Raw genomic sequence first — 18,934 nt, forward strand, 5'->3', positions numbered from 1 at the left:
TCCGATCGGTGCCGATAGAGAGTAACGGAGAGCGAAGTATGGAGAGAGAAGCTCTGTATTGAACCCTAATAATATCACGTTATGGGTCTACTATTCTAATTGGGCCTAATTGGGCTAACTCAAATACTAAAGGCCCACAAATGGGATAAGTTGAGAAATACTTTTTTTTTTTTTTTAAGAAAATTAGACTCTATACTTTTTTTATATTGTTCTCTTTTATTTTTATCCTATTTTTTAAAATCTATCATTTTTACCTCTTTTTTTAAACACTTTACCGATTTTATCCCTGTCACCACAATATACTCTCCATGTGACTCCCTTATATCAAGGTATTTTGGGTACAATACATATAAAAAGAGGTATGTTTCAATTAAATATAAAAGTAGAGGTAGTTTTAGTTAATTGATAAATAAAAGAGGTATTTCTCAATATATCATTTTTTTTTAATCCATTACTCAAAACTATCCTCAAATTATATTTTATTAAAATATACTTAATTTTATGAGTGGATTGCCCAATATACTTTCATCTTCCACTTAAGTTTAACATATAATTTAAATTAACTTAAGGCATATAATGGGCATGCTTAAAAAATATTAAATTGAATAAGATCAAATAGTAAAATTTATCAATTAATATATAATTAAATTGAATCTGAATATGCTTAAAAATATTAAATATGGTCTAATAAACTCTTAATTGGTTGCATGTTGATGTACGTTTACATTATTGTTTTTAGTAAAAATGTAAATAAATAAATAATTTGTGTTTTTCAACGAAAGAAAAAAAAAAGTGTCGTTTTAAGTACTTTATGGCACGTTAACTATACAGTAATCAGTAATCAGAATCAGAATAAATTAATGGAGAAATGTAACAAAATAAATAAAAAATAATCGGAATTAATATTTGTAATATGTTATTTACTAAATTTTTTTAGAAATGAAGTAGTTGTGATTTATCTTGTTTACAAAAGACCCTCCCATTGTTAGATTGATCATTATTATGAACACACCTTCATTAACCCTCCCATTGTTTTCAGACTCTGATTTATCTACTCTTAATAAGTCTTTCTATTTTCACTAGTTTGAGTATAGTAACCTTGTTCCAAATAAGAAATAAACCATCTAAAATCCAAACCTGATAAAACTCACTGCGTTTGAACTTTGAAATCTCTCTTTACCAACGTTCAAGGTTAAAAATAATATGTGCTTGGCATGTAAGTGAACAAAATTTCTGTAGTGTTAGACATTTAATGAAGAAATATTACATATTACGCTAGCAAAAAAAGCTTATTGTAAAGAAAGAGTATCGAGAAAAATCTTATTTCCGTTTTAGACAACAAACGAAGTACAATTAAACATGTTATTAAGCTTTTGATGGCAAATTTGGTTCACTCAGCCTCTTTCTTGTTCTTCTGATCCTCAAACTTATCTATGGCCACTTGCAGCTCATCTGTACCTCCCACAGCCCTCATTGTGTAGAAATATACCCCAAAGACGAATGATGTCAATCCACCGGCAACTACAAAGTTCTTGGTCTTAGGTCCAAGGCTCGCGAATCCTGAAATTCCAGCCATCAAGCTTCTTGTGATTAAGTAAACTATAGAGTAGCCTCAGCCCCTGCCTTCTTCGAGAGTCCTGTGGCCAAAGTAACTGCAGCTCTTGCGATTTTGACAGACTGTAAACCTAGAGCGAGCAATGAAATGAATTAATAAGTCGTTGTGTGTGTCTGTGTGAGTCTAAAATTTTCACTTGTTTGAATTAATAAGTCGTTTTTATTTTTACTAATTAGTCGTTGTGTTGTTTATTAACAATTACAAAATTAAAACTAAAATTAATTATAAAAAGAATTTTGAGAAGCTATATTTAAAATTAAAATAATTCTTAGTTTATTCACAAACAAATATTTTCTTAATAATTCCTAATCTAAAAATAATATTCAATAAATAGAATTTGATAGATAATGGCTAAATTATATCCAACAACAAAATAGAGAGAGAGAAAGAGAATCGATTTCAAAACTCAAAATCGGTACCTGAGAGTGAAACGCCTCCGCTCCGATGTCCGATCAGCGATCAGGTTGTTGATAATATTTCTAGGGTTTAGTGAGAAAGCGATCGAGTTAGACTGGGAGAGAGAACCAAGAAGAAACGGTATCATCATAATAGGCTTTGGGGTTGTATAAATATCCTTTCTGTTATCACATTTGGGATGGGCTTTACATAAATATCACTTTTGTTTCTGAAAAAGACTAATTAGTAATTTTTCTCCTGAACTTTGAGATGTAGTAAATTGTGCCCCTGAACTTTTTTGGCCGTTAAAAATTCCCCCTGAACTATTGAGATTGTTAATTTCATTCAATTTTACTGTTTCAGTGATTGTATATATACTAAATCATGCTCCCCAGACTTTGATATCTACCAAATCATGTCCCTCAAACTTTGATATGTACTAAATCATGCCTCTTGAACATTCATCCATGTTAGAATTTTTTTACTAAAATTAGACAAAAGTCCTTAAATTTAACAATCTCAATAGTTCGGGAGAATTTTTAACGGCCAAGAAAGTTCAGGGAGCACGATTTAGTACATGTCAAAATTTAAGGAGAAAAATTACTAATTAGCCTTTGAAAAATTATAATAGAAATGTTAATATTAAAAATAATAATATAACCAAAATCATAAAATTTATTATTAGATATAACAGGAATTTTTATTAAATAAAACATATACTTTAAAGAATAATTTATTATTAGATGTTGGATTTCAAGGAATTGAACATTTTAGTAGAATTCATTCTTAAATTTGCAGGAGAAAATACACTCAACTTCTCATGAACTAAATAATATACTCAAATACTAATAGCAAGAACAGAATTACTTATGATTAATAATGTGTTGTGTTGTACAGTTTGTTAGTTATGAGTTGAGTGGTTCTCTGATGACCCAGGTTTAGTTGAGTGAGCCTAGTGATTAAGGGTGGTTGATTATTCCTCTATTTGGGAAGAGATGAACTCTCTTTTGGGAGATCTTCAAGTATCTCTAAAAGACTAAAAATTGGAACTTTGTAACTATAATGTCTTTAATATTAATGAAGATTTAGTCTCTAGATTTCATATCTATCAACTTATCCAACAAACTCAGTAGAAATGAACAAAGACATAATAAGGCTATCTAAAACAGATTTCTGTGCTTTCAACACAAAATTTCCCACAAAGAAAAAAAGATAAAATACATACTGAGTGAACAATTGCATACTCATACATAAAGATGCTCACACAGTTTGCAACAATTTCATGTAAATGTCAATCTAAGAAGCTCTCGAATAGAATCTGAAATAAATTTCAGATAAACAACCCTTACATATTTAAAGAATCAAATCAGTGTATTATTAGCACATTTCAAAACCAAACTAATGCTTATTTTTCACTGATCAGAACAAAACACAGGCATTGATTCATAAACAAGATTACACCATAGGAAAAAAAATACAGAAAGGCGAGAAATCAAAAGATTATGAAAATGGAAAAATGAAATCTTTGAAGAAATAGATGAAAGCAACAAGAAACCATTGTTTCTCAAACTCATACCTGTGAGTGAAGCTGAGATGATAATGAAGCCGATTTGGACAACTGAACGGCCTATTAGCAAACGGAATCCCTCATCTCCGATCGGTGCCGATGGAGAGTAACGGAGAGCGAAGTATGGAGAGAGAAGCTCTGTACTGAACCCTAATAATATCACGTTATGGGTCTACTATTCTAATTGGGCCTAATTGGGCTAACTCAAATACCTAAAGAGAAAATTGCATTGTATACCCACTTTACTTTATTTGTTTTAATTTTTACCTTTATTTTCATATTCTTTTAAGATATACCCACTTTTATAGATAATGTGTCTATTATACCCTTTACATAAATATAAATTATGTATTACACTTAAGTGAAAGGTAAGGATATATTAGACAATTCACTCATAAAAGTGGGTAGATTTTAATTGTATAAAATATGAAGGTATTTTTGATTAATTGATAAAAAAAGAGGTATTCCTCAACTTATCCTAATACTAAAGGCGCACTGGGATAAGTTGAGAAATACTTTTTTTTTAATCCAATACTCAAAACTATCCTAATTATATTTTATTAAAATATACTTAATTTTATGAGTAGATTGCTTAATATACTTTTATTTTTCACTTAAGTTTAACATATAATTTAGATTAACTTAAGGGATATAATGGGTATGCTTAAAAATATTAAATTGAATAAGATTTAACAATTAATATATAATTAGATTGATTCTAGATATACTTAAAAATATTAAATATAATAAACTCTTAATTGGTTGCATGTTGATGTACGTTTACATTATTGTTTTTACATTGTTTTTAGTAAAAATGTAAATAAATAAATAATTTGTGTTTTCAACTAAAGGAAAAAAAAAAGTGTCGTTTTAAGTACTTTATGGCACGTAAACTATACAGTACGTAATCAGAATTGGAATAAATTAATAGAGAAATGTAACGGAATAAATAAAAAATAATCGGAATCAATATTTGTAATATGTTGTTTACTAAAATTTTTAGAATTAGAATAGTTGTAATTTATATTGTTTACTTTATTAGGAAACATAATCGAAATGCTTAAATTGACTAAATTGCCTTTTTGAGTTAAACTATATTATATGGTAGTTATTTTGTAAGACATATTTTAAAGGATAAAATTGTCATTATATATTTAATATTAAAAAATAAAATAAAAAATAATAAAAATCTATTACCCTTAATGACATTCCTTACAAAATTGGTGGGGGAAGTTCTCCCTTATTTAATCAACTTTTCCCTTTCCTAATTTTAATAATGCAAGTAAACAAATGTAAGAGAATGATTACCTTACTATTGATTCCCATTACTTATTAGTAAAGATGCCTATTGTATCGCTTAAAAAGAAGAGTATATTGTAATTTTTTTTCTTATGAAACTACAATTGGTTATGGTTTTTGAAACGATCTTTATTTGAACATGTGATGTAAGAGATCGAGTATGTACTTGACTCTCAAATTATGGATGTTTATTAATATTATTTTATTTCAATCATATACATATAATTATTACTCACAAGCAATAAAGAGCAAATATTCTTCATATTCTTCTTCTTCTCAAAAATATTTATTTATTTCTACTACTGATAGTAAAGGGTAGAAAGCTTCCCAATAGTAATGGTTCTCAATGGCACAGAAATCATGGAAGCCCGACTCCTGGTAGACAATTCTTGCGCCACCAAATACATGGTGGGTCGTGACTCTGGTCTACTTCTAGTACATGACAATGCCAAGCTCACCACTAACACCACAACCATTAGTAATCTACCTGTAGGAGGTAATAGCCGTTGATCTAACATATCTTTCAGTAGCATATTCTCTGATGATATTTTCGATTGAGATGATGATAAAGATTCCAATAATTCTCCTGGATGCTTTCCCATCATAATTTCTAAAGCTACCACTCCAAAACTATACACATCACACTTTTCAGTCACACGCATGGTCAAAGCAAGCTCTGTACAACAAAATAAAAGTTCATGTAAGCACTAATTAGTAAGAGAAATGTTAAAGGGTACAGTAGTGCCCAACACTATCACGAGGCATCATACTTCTATTGTTGTAATTAAATATTAGGTGAAACCGAGTTAAATATCATAAAACACCGCTAACTAGGGAGGGGTGTGCATAAATCGATCTAATCCAATAAGAACCGACCGATCCAATTACAACCGACCGCAAAACATTGGATATCCAATTGTGATCGGATCGGATCGGATGTTATTTTTAAATATCCAATTGGATCGGATCAGATAGTGGATGTGGTGTCTAAAAATCCAATAGATCCAACATCCAATCGAACTAATTAGTATTTTCATTTAGTTTGGATGAGTAATTAGATTTTATATTGTTATACATCAAATCAGCCTATTTGGCCCAGACTGTGAGGGTATTCCTGCTGGACGAGGCAAGGATAGCTGGTTCTGGACCTTGGAAAGTAATGGTCGGTTCTCCTGCAAATCAGCCTATTTGGCCCAGACTGTGGATAGTTCGAGCCCTAGAGAGGTTGCTCCCTCTATGTGGAACAAGCTTTGGAATAGTAAAATTCCAGAGAGACTCAAGGTCCTTTGGTGGTGTATTCTGTCCAAGGCTCTCCCAGTTCGATCCGTGCTAGGTAGAAGGTTTCCTATTGAGGATGAGAGTTGCCCCCTGTGCGGAACAGAAAGTGAAACTATGGAGCATTTATTTCTCTCTTGTAATGTTGCCTTTCACCTATGGCGGTCATCTCCTTGGGGTATCTTCCCTATATGTGACGCTGGTATAAGAATGTGGGATTGGGTTAAGTTCTTATGGGATCTCAAAAACAAAGGAATTAATGAGCAGGAGACCTTTTTATATGCTTCGATCATCATTGACACAATCTGGCGGACTCGGAATGAAAAGGTACATAATAATAGTCCGGTGGATATCTTTAAATGTATAGACTCTGTTCGTTTTTCTTTTGCAGATCATCATGCTTACTTGCTCCCTTGTCCAACCCGGTGCTTGACGGAATCTTGGTGTCCACCCCCACAGGATTGGTTGAAGCTCAACTGCGACGTTAGAGTGGGGATGGATAGCATGTGCGCTGCAGTGGTTGCAAGGGATCACGTCGGCAAGGTGATCTGGGTTTCTACAAAAAGACTGGATTTTTCTAATGCTCTCTGTGGGGAAGCGGCGGCTTGCTGTTTGGCTATAGAGGAGGCTAAAGCTCGTGGTATTGAGTTCCTTATTGTGGAGAGTGATTCGTGGGTGGTGATCAACGCTCTCAATGGGAAGGAGTCCTGTTGGGAGCTTGATAACTATGTCTCTTTTTGTAAAAATACCTCCACCTCTTTTATTGGTTGTACTTTTCAATTTGTTCGTAGACAGTGTAATTTTATGGCCCATAATGTGGCTAATTGGGCATTTTCCCATCAGATGTTTGGCTCTGTGCCAATTTCCTCTATGCCTGATATTATATTTTGTAATGACCGCGAGGTCTAACCGTTTCTAGTCTAATATAAGTACGCTTTTCTTCAAAAAAAAAAAAAATACATCAAATTTATAGGTATATATGAAAATTAACATTAAAGTTTTACTTTTTTTTTTTACTTAGATTGGATGGATCCAGTCCAATCCAATACATACTGGATCTAAAATATTGGATGGATTCGATCCGATCCAAAAAATACTAGGTCTAAAATATTAGATAAACACAAATTAAACAAATAAATATATATAAAATACATCCAATGGATGTTGGATCGATTGGATGACGAAATTAATTGGATCGGATCGGATAATAAAATCTAACATCCAATATATGATTGGATCGGATCTGAATAGGCCTAAAAATATTGGATGTGATCCAATAAACACCCCTACCTCTAACTATTCATAAAACTCGAGTTTTGCCAAATAACAATGCTTAGTAACGAGTACAATATTTATACCTGGGGCCATATAACCGTAGGATCCAGCTACATTTGTCCAAATGGAGGAGTCAGGGATCAACAATTGAGCTATACCAAAGTCTGATAGAATGGGAACAAAATCTGAGCCAAGTAGTACATTGTTCAAAGACACGTCGCGATGGACAATTGGTGGAGAACAATCGTGGTGCAAGTATGAGATTGCGTGGGCCAATCCTTGAACTATCTCCACCCTTGAATCCCAATCAAGATTTGTTGAGCCATATAATACTTTAGAAAGACTACCTCTTTTTGCATATTGATACACCAAGTACATTTCACTTTTTCTTGAAATGAACCCATAAAGCTTTATGATGTTCCGATGTCGGACTTCGGTTAGAGTTTGAATCTCATTCTCAAAACTGATGCGATTAACTTCTAAAATATCACTTGAATCTGACACGTGCAACCGCTTAACTGCCAAAATTAGCTCATGTGATCTCAATATGGCCTTGTAAACAGATACCAAAACCTCCTTTCCCAATACGGTACTTGTCATCAAAGTCTTCGATTGCCTCTACAATTTCTCCAAATGTGAATTTTGCTTCCTTCTCCCATATGAATGACTTGTTCATTTCATTATTGTTGGCACCTTTTCTACTCTTATCCATCACTTTGGATTCATGACAAAATATGAGAATGATTACAATGGTAGTAACAAACAATATTAGGCTACAAACAAGACCAAAGACTAAAATGTGACTACCATTGCTAGCTTTGTTTTTTTGCATTCTGCAGGGCTTAAGTCCCGTAGCTTTTCCACACAATCCAAGATTTCCATCATAAACACATTTTGATGCATTTTGGAAAACAAGTCCGGTTGGGATCGGACTGTCAAATTGTTGTAAGAAAAATTTATGTAGCTTATGCTTATTAGGTGGGAAAATGATTGTGGAATACTACACCGAGAGGTGGTTACGAGAGATGTCGAGAATTTCTAGCATTGTAAGCTTTGACAGGCTTGAAGGTATTTCTCCAACAAGTAAATTGCTGCTAAGATCCAATGCATAATGCAAGGAGCCCAAATTTCCAAGCTACGGTGGTATTTCACTTGACAGAACATTGTGGCTGAGGTTTAAGCTATGTAAATTTTCAAAGCTACCAAGCCAATCTGGTATCTTACCTACTAAATTGTTTGTCGACAAATCAAGATACTGTAGCCCACTCAAGTTTAATAGACTCATAGGGATTTCTTCGTTAAATGATTATTGCTAAGATTAAGCTGGTACAAAAGTTTAAGATTTACCAATTGATTTGGGATTGGCCCATTCAATTTGTTGGACTCCAAGTTCAAAACTTGCAACTTCATCAAATTCCCAAGTTCAGATGGGATCTTACCAGCAATTTTATTATGACCCATTTGTAATGTGGTGAGATTTTGGCATTGTCCCCACATACTTGAAACATGACCGATGAATTGGTTGTTGTTTAAGAAAATGGAATCAAGATGTGGGTGAACACCAAAAGCATTAGTGATGTTGCCTGTGAATCGATTCCCATCAAACCTTACTCTTTTTAATTTGGTGCAATTTCTCAAGCACTCGGGCAATGGCCCTGTAAAGCTGTTGTTATTTACACTCAAATATTCTAGATTAAACCCACTACACAAACCTTGTGGAAACTCTCCAAAGAAGCTGTTGTTTGTAAACACAACGATGCTCAAATTAGGACTATTCTTCCCAAAGTCTCTAGGGATTTGCCCAGTGAAATTATTGCTAATAACAGAGAACTTCTCCAAGTTACTAAGACTGGAAATATTAACCGGCAACTCTCCTGATAGTTGATTAGTGCCGACAATAAAATTTGTGAGGAATTCTAGATTTCCAATCGCTGGTGGGATGATTCCAACTAGATTGTTGTTGAAAAGGTACACATGGATGAGGTTTTTGAGGTTCCATAGAGAAGTTGGAATTGGACCTATGAGATGGTTACGAGAAAGATCCAATCTTTTGAGTTTCTTCAAGTTTCCAATCTTTGAAGGAATTGAACCAGTGAAATTATTGTTAGAAACAACTAAGTCCTCCAAGTTACTAAGCATGGAAATATTAACTGACAACTCTCCTGATAGTTGGTTGTTATCTACATAAAAAAAGATGAGGTTTTTGAGGTTCCACAAAGAAACTGGAATTGGACCTATGAGATTGTTTTTAGACAAGTCAAGGAAGGTCAAGTTCCTACACTTTGATATGAAACCTGGGAATGTTGAATTAAAGTGGTTCTTACAAAGAACAAGGTAGGTTAAGGAAGGCATGCTTGAAAAATTAGACCACTCAGAATTCTCCAAATTATTATATCCAAGTGATAAGTTCCGTATCTTTGGTAGATTGGTGAGCTGGTAAGGAATTGACCCATTAAGAAAGTTGTTGTAGAGATTGAGATATTGAAGCTCTGACAATTGGCTTATCTCCACTGGAATTTCTCCTTCAAAATCATTGTCACTTAAGTCCAACAAAGTGAGCTTGGCGAGATTACCAATGGCTTTTGGGATCGAACCGGCGAGTTTGTTGTTGTTGAGGTTGAAGATAGTGATGTTAAGGAATGAGGTGAAGTTGAAGTTGTCCAATGTTCCATTGAGTTCCAAGTTGGAGAGATCTATTTGTGAGATTTCTCCATTGGAACCATCACATACAACATTAGTCCAATTGCAAAGATTAATGATGTTGTTGTTGGACCATGAATCAAGAGAAGATGGTTTCAACATCAAGCTCTCCTTCCATCTTATAAGAGCTTCAGCTTGTGTTCTTGGTGAGCAAGTAATCTTTAATGGAAGCCAAACAAAAATATGAACAAGAACAAGAGCAAGAACAGAGAAACGAGTTCTTGAAACTATTTTCATGGTGTTGTTTACTTCAGTTTCTAAAGCTTGATATGAATAATGGTGATTCAAATTCTAGAAAATTATTATTATTATCATTATTGTGTTCAACACTGAAAATGACAAAAGCTAATGATAGGTCAATTTTTTTGTTTTTTCAATTTAGGAATAAATGAGATGTAGTACTATGTTGGAGAAATGCTAAACATGCCCATGTGGATATGAAATTGCCTCCTCAGCTAATTACAGTTAATTTTTTGGAGAAAATAAGCTTACAGTTACCATGCAAAATGTGATGAAGAGGAAAGTTAAGTATATCCTATAGTAAACTTATATGGTATAGACATCAATTTTGTCCTTATTGGTAAAGTTATCTATGTGCCAATGAATATTTTTTAGCTTTTTAAAAATAGTTCCCAAACTATTTGCAAATTGCAAAGTGGTCATGTTTTATTAAATAGTATATCTACACAAGTTTCATTGAACTCGATTTGCAATCATTCAAAACAAGAAACATGATATAGTATTACAACATAAAATATTGGATTTGCTATGAATTAATTTCTTCATAATTACTCAGTCAAACAACATTCATAATAATAATAATAACATTAAATTAAATATTGGCTTCACTACTCTTTCCCTACTCAGTTGCATGCTTCTCTGTCTTCGCCATTTATTAAGTGATCAATGTTGGCTTCTTTCAACCTCAAACTCATGAGAGGTTTTAATTGCTTGAACCATTGAACCACCATCATTACCATATTTTTTTGAGTATTGTTATTAAGCATTAGTGGTGCCCAGCATCACCTAAAGATGATATTCCATAAACAATTATTACATTAGATCATGATAGACACTCGATACTTAATTGCACAAATATAATACATTAGATAGTTCTAAGCACCACTGCTACTAAGTATCTTTTCACATTTTTCCATTTTCCTACATGTGCATGAGTAACAAGTTATTTATATTAATAAAACTTTTCATAAACCTCATACGTACCTACTCATAGTGAATTGCAGCAATTTTCTCAATAGTAATGGTTCTCAATGGCTCAGAGATCATGGAAGCTCGAGTCCTAGTAGACAATTCTTGCGCCACTAAATGCATGGTAGGTCGTGACTCTGGTCTACTTCTGGTACATGATAATGCCAAGCTCACTACTAACACCACAACCATTGATAATCTCCCGGTAGGAGGTAACAACCGTTGGTCTAGTACATCTTTCAATAACATATTATCTGATAAAGTTTTTGTCTGAGAAGATAATAAAGATTCCAACAGTTCTCTTGGGTGTTTTCCCATCATAATTTCCAAAGCTACTACTCCAAAACTGTACACGTCACACTTTTCAGTGACACGCATAGTCAAAGCCAACTCTGCACAATAAAACAAGTCTTTTAAAAATGTTCATACATGCAGAAATAATAAGACAAATGTTAAAAGGCACCAAAATATCCAAGGTGTCGTACTGTTTCGATGTCGAACTTCTGTCAGAGTTCGAATCTCATTCTCGAAACTAATACGACTAGCTTCTAAAATATCACTTGAATCTGACAAGTGCAACCGCTTAACCGCAACAACTAACTCATGTGATCTCAATATGGCTTTGTAAACAGTACCAAAACCTCCATTCCCAATGCAATACTTGTCATCAAAGTTTTCAGTGGCATCTACAATTTCTCCAAATGTGAATTTTGCTTCTTTCTCCCATATCAATGATTGACGAGTGTCATTTTGGTTAGAACTTTTCCTTTTCTTATCCAAAACTTTGAATTTGTAACGCAATACGAGAGTGATTATAATTGCAGTAACAAACACTACTATACCAGCACAAACAAGACAAATGACTAAAATAAGATTAGTCCTAGTTTTATTTCTTTTCATTTTGCAGGGTTTAAGTCCTGAAGCTTTTCCACACAATCCAAGATTTCCATCATAAATACTTTTTGAAGCATTTTGGAAAATGGGGATCTCACCCGTCAAGTTGTTGTAAGAAAAATCGATGTAACTTATGCTTATTAGGTTGGAAAATGATTGTGGAATAATACCTGAGAGGTGGTTATGGGAGATGTTGAAAATTTCTAGCATTGTAAGCTTGGATAGGCTCGAGGGTATCACTCCAACAAGTAAATTGCTACTAAGATCCAATACTTCATGCAATGAGGCCAAATTACCAAGCTCTGATGGTATTTCACTTGATAGAATATTGTGACTGAGGTTTAAGCTACGTAAACTTTCAAAGTTACCAAGCCAATATGGTATCTTACCTGCTAAATTGTTTGTCGACAAATCAAGATACTGTAACCCACTCAAGTTTGATAGATTCATAGGGATTTCCTCCGTTAAATGATTATTGCTGAGATTAAGCTGGTACAAAAGTTTAAGATTTTCCAACTGAGTTGCAACTTCATCAAATTCCCAAGTTCAGGTGGAATCTTACCAGAGATTTTATTATGACCCATCTGTAATGTGGTGAGATTTTGGCATTGTCCCCACGTACTTAAGATGTGGCCGATGAATTGGTTGTTGTTTAAGAAAATGGAATCAAGATGTGGGTGAACACCAAAAGCATTGGTGATGTTGCCTGTGAATCGATTCCCATCAAGCCTTACTCTATTTAATTTGGTGCAGTTTTTCAGGCACTTGGGCAATGGTCCTGTAAAGTTGTTGTTATGTACACCCAAATACTCTAGATTGAACCCGCTACACAAATTTTGTGGTAGTTTTCCAACGAAATTGTTGTCAGCAAACCCGACGAAGTTCAAATGAGGATTGTTTTTCCCAAAGTCTCTATCTATTTCCCCAGTGAAATTATTGCCAAGAACATTGAACACCTTCAAGTTAATAAGTTTGGAAATATTAACTGGTAACTCTCCTGATAGTTGATTGGTGTCGACATCAAAACTTGTGAGGAATTCTAGATTTCCAATCTCTGGCGGGATGGTTCCAACTAGATTGTTGTCAAAACAATGTAATACAGTGAGGTTTTTGAGGTTCCATAAAGAGGTTGGAATGGAACCTGTGAGTTGGTTCTCAGAAATATCTATTCTCATAAGTTTCTTCAGGTTTCCAATCTCTGAAGGAATTGAACCTATGAAATTATTGGTAAAGGCAAATAAGTCCTCCAAGTTACTCAACCTTGAAATATTAACTGGCAACGTTCCTGATAATTGGTTGGTATTTACATAAAAAGAGGTAAGGCTTTTGAGGTTCCATACTGAGGTTGGAATTGGACCCGTGAGATGGTTTGCAGAAAAATCCAAACTTTTAAGTTTCTTCAAGTTTCCAATCTCTGAAGGAATTGAACCAGTGAAATTATTAGTAAAAATAGCTAACTCCTCCAAGTTACGCAACCTTGAAATATTAACTGGCAATACTCCTGATAGTTGGTTGGTATCTGCATAAAAAGTGATTAGGTTTTTGAGGTTGCATAATGAGATTGGAATTGGACCCGTGAGATGGTTCTTAGAAAGATCTAGTATTTTAAGTTTCTTCAAGTTTCCAATCTCTAAAGGAATTGAACCAGTGAAATTGTTGTTATTTACATAAAAGAAGATGAGGCTTTTGAGGTTGCATAGAGAAGTTGGAATTGGACCCGTGAGATTATTATAAGAAAGATCCAAAGTTTTAAGATGTAATAGATTTTTGAGTTGGCCAATAAAAGAAGGAATACTCCCACCAAAGGAATTTTCATGTAGTTCAAGAACCTCAAGATCATGTAGGAGACCAATTCCACTAGGAATTTTACCTTTGAGGAAATTTGTGTGTAAATGAAGGTGTTTGAGCTTAGAAAGTTTCAAAATATTAGATGACAAATGTCCCACAAATTTGTTATCTGTGAGATTGAAAGATTCGAGTTTGACAAGATTGGAAAATACAGATTGTGGAATTGACCCAGTCCAACTGTTTTCAGACAAGTCAAGGAAGGTCAAGTTCCTACACTTTGATACGAAGCCTGGGAATGTTGAACTAAAGTGGTTCTTATAAAGATCAAGGTAGGTTAAGGAAGGCATGCTTGAAAATTTAGACCAATCTGAATTTTCCAAATAGTTTGCTCCAAGTGATAAGTACCATACCTTTTTTAAATTGCTAAGCTGGAAAGGAATTGGACCCTCAAGATAATTGTTGTCCAAACTAAGATATTGAAGCTCTGAGAATTGACTTATCTCCATTGGAATTTCTCCTTCAAAATAATTTTCACTCAAGTCCAACAAAGTGAGGTTGGTGAGATTACCAATGGTTGTTGGTATCAAGCCAGCGAGTTTGTTGTTGTTGAGGTTGAAGACGGTGATGTTAAGGAATGGAGAGAAGTTGAACTTGTCCAATGTTCCATTGAGGTCCATGTTGGAGAGGTCTATTTGAGAGACTTCTCCTATGGAACCGTCACAGACAACATTAGTCCAGTTGCAAAGATTGTTGATGTTGTTGCTGTCCCATGAATCCATAGAAGATGGTTCCAACACCAAGCTGTTCCTCCATGTTATGAGAGCCTCTGCTTGTGTTCTTGGTGAAGAAGCAATCTTCAATGGAAGCCAAACAAAAATAAGAAGAATAAGAAGAAGAACAGAGAAATGAGTTTGTGAAACTCTTTTCATGGTGTTGATTGATCTGTTTCTAAAGCTTGATCTGAATAAAATTGGGTTATTTTATTCACTCTTTTATAATGGCAAAGAGAATTTAGTGTCATATTCTTCACTCTTAAAAGTCAATAGAGAAGAAAACTGTTTTCAACTTTCCAAAACATGTATTCAATTCAGCCAAGAAAATTTTCTTAGTGAAAATGACATACTGATTTGAGGTTTTGAAGTTTGAATCTTTCAACTTTCTTTATTTTTAATTTCTAGGAAATTAGTTTTTGTTGTCTTAGAAAGTTTGATCATTTTGAGAACTGTATTTATTTAATCTAGAAAATTATGCTTAAAGCTCAAATACAAATTGGCATTAGTATCAATAAATTATACAAGCTATAAGAGAGTGGAATATTGTGCATAATAACAATATCTTTAGCATTCATGATCATGAGTTTCTTTTACGCATATTGACTTGTTGAATGAAAATGATAATTCAGTAAACTATTGTTTCCATCGTTTTCATTAATATTACCATTTTTCTTTCTTTAGACTAATTTAATATACTAAACTAGACATGAAAAATATGAGTTTTTTTTTTTTTTTTGCAAATTGAGTTGTAGTCAATATGAGTTAGATTATGAAACCAAAATAATGTTTTGTATAGTTTTAGTGGAAATTTGATGTTTGTGTGGGTCCAATCTTTAAGTTTTTTTAAGAGCAATCTCAAATTTTCTTAATTTCAATTCCTCTTAATGGAGGGTTGATAGTAATTTTAATGATGGTAAACAATTACTGGCTGAGTTGAGAGATGTTTCTCTTATTTTTGCTAAGCAATTAATGTGCAAATGTATTGGCTCATAATGTTACATCATACAAGTCATGAGTAATTCTCATTAGTTAAATAAATATTTACTCTTACTACTACTAATCATAAAGAGGTGCAGCAAGCTTCTCAATTGTAATGGTTTCGAATGGCTCAGAGATGATGGAAGCCCGAGCACTCTTTGTTGACAATTCTTGTGAAATCAAATGCATGGTGGGACGTAACTCTGGTCTACTTCTAGTACATGACAATGCCAAGCTCACTATTAACACCACATCCATTGATAATCGCCCAGTACTAGGAGGTAACAACCGTTGATCTAACACATCTTTCAATAGTATATTCTCTAATAATAATGTTTTCGAACGAGCTGATGATAAAGATTCCAACAGTTCTCCCGGGTGTTTTCCCATCATAATTTCTAAAGCTACTACTCCAAAACTGTAGACATCACATTTCTCTGTCACACGCATGGTTAAAGCTAGCTCTGTAGACAAAAAATATATATAAGGTCACAAGTATTGTCTAGTACCATGATGATGTTGGGAACACTACTCGTGCCTAATAGAAATGCTTAATTAATAATAATTAAAATAGTAATACCTGGCGCCATGTAGCCATACGATCCAGCCACAGTTGTCCAAATGGACAAGTTAGGGATCAACAAACGTGCAATGCCAAAATCTGACAATATGGGAACAAAATCAGAGCCAAGTAGTACATTGTTTAAGGACACGTCACGATGAATAATTGGTGGAGAACATTCATGGTGTAAGTATGAGATTGCATGAGCCAATCCTTGAACTATTTTCACCCTTGAATCCCAATCAAGATCTGTTGAATCGTATAATACTTTGGCAAGACTACCCTTGTTTGCATACTTATACACCAAGTATAAACCATTGTTTCTTGAACAAAATCCATAAAGCTTTATGATGTTTCGATGTCGGACTTCTGTTAGAGTTTGAATCTCATTTTCGAAACTTATGCGACTAACTTCTGGAATATCACTCGTGTCTGACATGTGTAACCGCTTAACTGCAAGAACCAACTCATGTGATCTCAATATAGCCTTGTAAACAGTGCCAAAGCCTCCTTTCCCAATGCAATACTTGTCATCAAAGTTTTCTGTTGCCTCTACAATTTCTCCAAAAGTGAATTTTGCTTCCTTCTCCCATATCATCAATGATTGGCGAGTGTCATTTTGGTTAGAAGTTTTCCTTTGTTTATCTAACACTTTGAATTTATGGCACAATATGAGAGCGATTACAATGGTAGTAACAAAAACTAGGCCACAAACGAGACTAATAATTAAAATTAGAGCACTTTTACTTCTGCTGGTATGAGTTTTGCATGGCTTAAGTCCTGTAGAGTTTCCACATAGACCAACATTTCCATAATAATAAGCATTTGTTCTTGCATTTTGGAAAATTCCTCCAGTTGGGATTGAACCCGTCAAGTTGTTGAATGAAAAATCGATGTAACTTATACTTATTAGGTTGGAAAATGTGTGTGGAATATTACCTGACAAGTGGTTATGAGATATGTTGAGAATTTCCAACTTTGTAAGCCTTGAGAGGCTTGAGGAAATCTTTCCAATGAGTAAATTGCTACTGAGATCCAATACATGTTGCAAAGACACCAAATTTCCAAGCTCTGTTGGTATCTCACTAGTTAGCATATTATGACTGAGGTTTAAGCTCACCAATCCTTTATAATTACCTAACCAGTGTGGTATTTCACCTGATAAATTGTTTGCTGAAAAATCAAGAACCTCTAGCTCACTCAAACCTGATAAGCTTGTAGGGATTTTGCCTGTCAAATGATTATTGCTGAGATTAAGCTGGTACAAAACTTTTAGATTTCCTAATTGAGTTGGAATTTCCCCACTCAACGCGTTGGAATCTAAGCTCAAAACTTTCAACTTTGTCAAACTCCCGAGTTCTGAAGGGATCCTTCCAAAGATTTTATTTTGACCCAACTGTAATCTGGTGAGATTCTGACATTGTCCCCATGTACTTGAAACATGACCAATGAATTGGTTGTTGTTTAAGAACATGGAAATAAGGCGTGGGTGAACACCAAATGCATTGGTTATGTCACCTTTGAATCGATTTCCATCAAGCCTTACTCTTCTTAATTTTGTGCAGTTTCTCAGGCACTTGGGCAGTTGCCCAGTAAATCTGTTGTTATTTACACCCAAATACTCTAGATTGAAGCCGCTACACAAATCTTGTGGCAACTGTCCAAAGAAATTGTTGATTCCAAACATAACGATCTTCAAATTAGGATTATTTTTCCCAAAGTCTCTAGGGATTGTCCCAGAGAAATTATTGGTATGAACAGAGAACACCTCCAAGTTACTAAGACTGGAAATATTAACTGGCAACTCTCCTGATAGTTGGTTGGTTCTTGCATCAAAAGTTGACAAAAGTTTTAGATTTCCAATCTCTTGAGGAATGGTTCCAAAAAGATTATTTTCGAAAATTCGCACAAAGATGAGATTTCTTAGGTTCCATAGAGAGGTTGGAATTGGACCAGTGAGATGGTTCTTAGAAAGATCCAATCTTTTAAGTTTCTTCAAGTTTCCAATCTCTGAAGGAATCATACCAGTGAAATTATTGGTGAAAACACTTAAGCTCTCCAAGTTACTCAGTCTGGAAATGTTAGATGACAACACTCCTGATAATTGGTTGTTGCTTACATCAAAAGTTGACAAGAGTTGTAGATTTTCAATTTCTGGTGGGATGTAACTGTAGAGAGTGAAAGCAGGAAAGAAAAGAGAGAAAGAGAATGCAAAGAAAGCTCACTGTATTCAACTGAAGAAGAGAGTATATATACAGATACAAAAACAGAGCAATTAGCTCATAACAGAAAACAGTTGATAACCACTAACTAACTAACAGAAAACTAACAGAAATAACTAACTAACAGACTTGAAGTGTGTTAACATCCCCCTCAAACGAAAAGGGGTTTCTGCCATTTTCAGTTTGGACTTCAAATACAGAAATCTGTCCTTGGATAGTGGTTTAGTGAGCATGTCAGCCACTTGATCATGACTTGGAACGTATCGAACTGAGAGACTTTTGGCCAAAATTTAAATGTACTAATAAAAAAATAACATAAATAATCTTATGTATCTTCAACAAGGTGGGTGCACTTGAAGAGTTTAAGAACAACAAAGATAG

The 18,934-nt window shown here is 34.0% G+C and overlaps 2 protein-coding genes, 1 long non-coding RNA gene and 2 pseudogenes across 3 annotated transcripts; 1 reads left to right on the forward strand and 4 right to left on the reverse strand.

The window, feature by feature from the left end:
• The first annotated feature begins 5,537 nt into the window (after positions 1-5,537).
• LOC115719820 (uncharacterized) lies at positions 5,538-7,061 on the forward strand. The gene is made up of 2 exons (XM_061114065.1): positions 5,538-5,577; positions 5,977-7,061. The coding sequence occupies exons 1-2, from the start codon at positions 5,538-5,540 to the stop codon at positions 7,059-7,061; spliced, it is 1,125 nt and encodes a 374-aa protein (XP_060970048.1).
• Positions 7,062-7,269: 208 nt separating this feature from the next.
• LOC133037509 (MDIS1-interacting receptor like kinase 2-like) lies at positions 7,270-10,416 on the reverse strand (annotated as a pseudogene).
• Positions 10,417-10,840: 424 nt separating this feature from the next.
• Positions 10,841-11,736, reverse strand: LOC133037513 (uncharacterized). The gene is made up of 2 exons (XR_009687598.1): positions 11,352-11,736; positions 10,841-11,153 (listed from the first exon to the last, which is right to left on the reverse strand). It is a non-coding gene; the product is annotated as an uncharacterized LOC133037513 (long non-coding RNA).
• A 23-nt stretch (positions 11,737-11,759) lies between these two features.
• On the reverse strand, positions 11,760-15,066 carry LOC133037199 (MDIS1-interacting receptor like kinase 2-like; annotated as a pseudogene).
• Positions 15,067-15,723: 657 nt separating this feature from the next.
• Positions 15,724-18,694, reverse strand: LOC115712580 (MDIS1-interacting receptor like kinase 2-like). Its single transcript, XM_030640879.2, has 2 exons — positions 16,350-18,694; positions 15,724-16,233 (listed from the first exon to the last, which is right to left on the reverse strand). Exons 1-2 carry the CDS (start codon positions 18,352-18,354, stop codon positions 15,848-15,850), a joined length of 2,391 nt encoding a protein of 796 aa, XP_030496739.2. The 5' UTR covers positions 18,355-18,694; the 3' UTR covers positions 15,724-15,847.
• Between the last annotated feature and the right edge of the window lie 240 nt (positions 18,695-18,934).

This window comes from Cannabis sativa, chromosome 4 (genome assembly GCF_029168945.1).
Source record: "Cannabis sativa cultivar Pink pepper isolate KNU-18-1 chromosome 4, ASM2916894v1, whole genome shotgun sequence".
Classification (NCBI taxonomy): domain Eukaryota; kingdom Viridiplantae; phylum Streptophyta; class Magnoliopsida; order Rosales; family Cannabaceae; genus Cannabis; species Cannabis sativa.

What these genes read in the sequence shown, in the direction of transcription:
- LOC115719820 (XM_061114065.1), top strand. Translation starts at nt 5,538, where the DNA reads ATGGTCAAAGCAAGCTCTGTACAACAAAATAAAAGTTCAT. An exon ending in ACAACAAAATAAAAGTTCAT is followed by an intron (nt 5,578 to 5,976) that starts GTAAGCACTAAT and finishes TATTTGGCCCAG; the next exon opens with ACTGTGAGGGTATTCCTGCT.
- LOC115712580 (XM_030640879.2), bottom strand. Translation starts at nt 18,354, where the DNA reads ATGATTCCTTCAGAGATTGGAAACTTGAAGAAACTTAAAAGATTGGAT. An exon ending in GTATGGCTACATGGCGCCAG is followed by an intron (nt 16,234 to 16,349) that starts GTATTACTATTT and finishes TTTTGTCTACAG; the next exon opens with AGCTAGCTTTAACCATGCGT.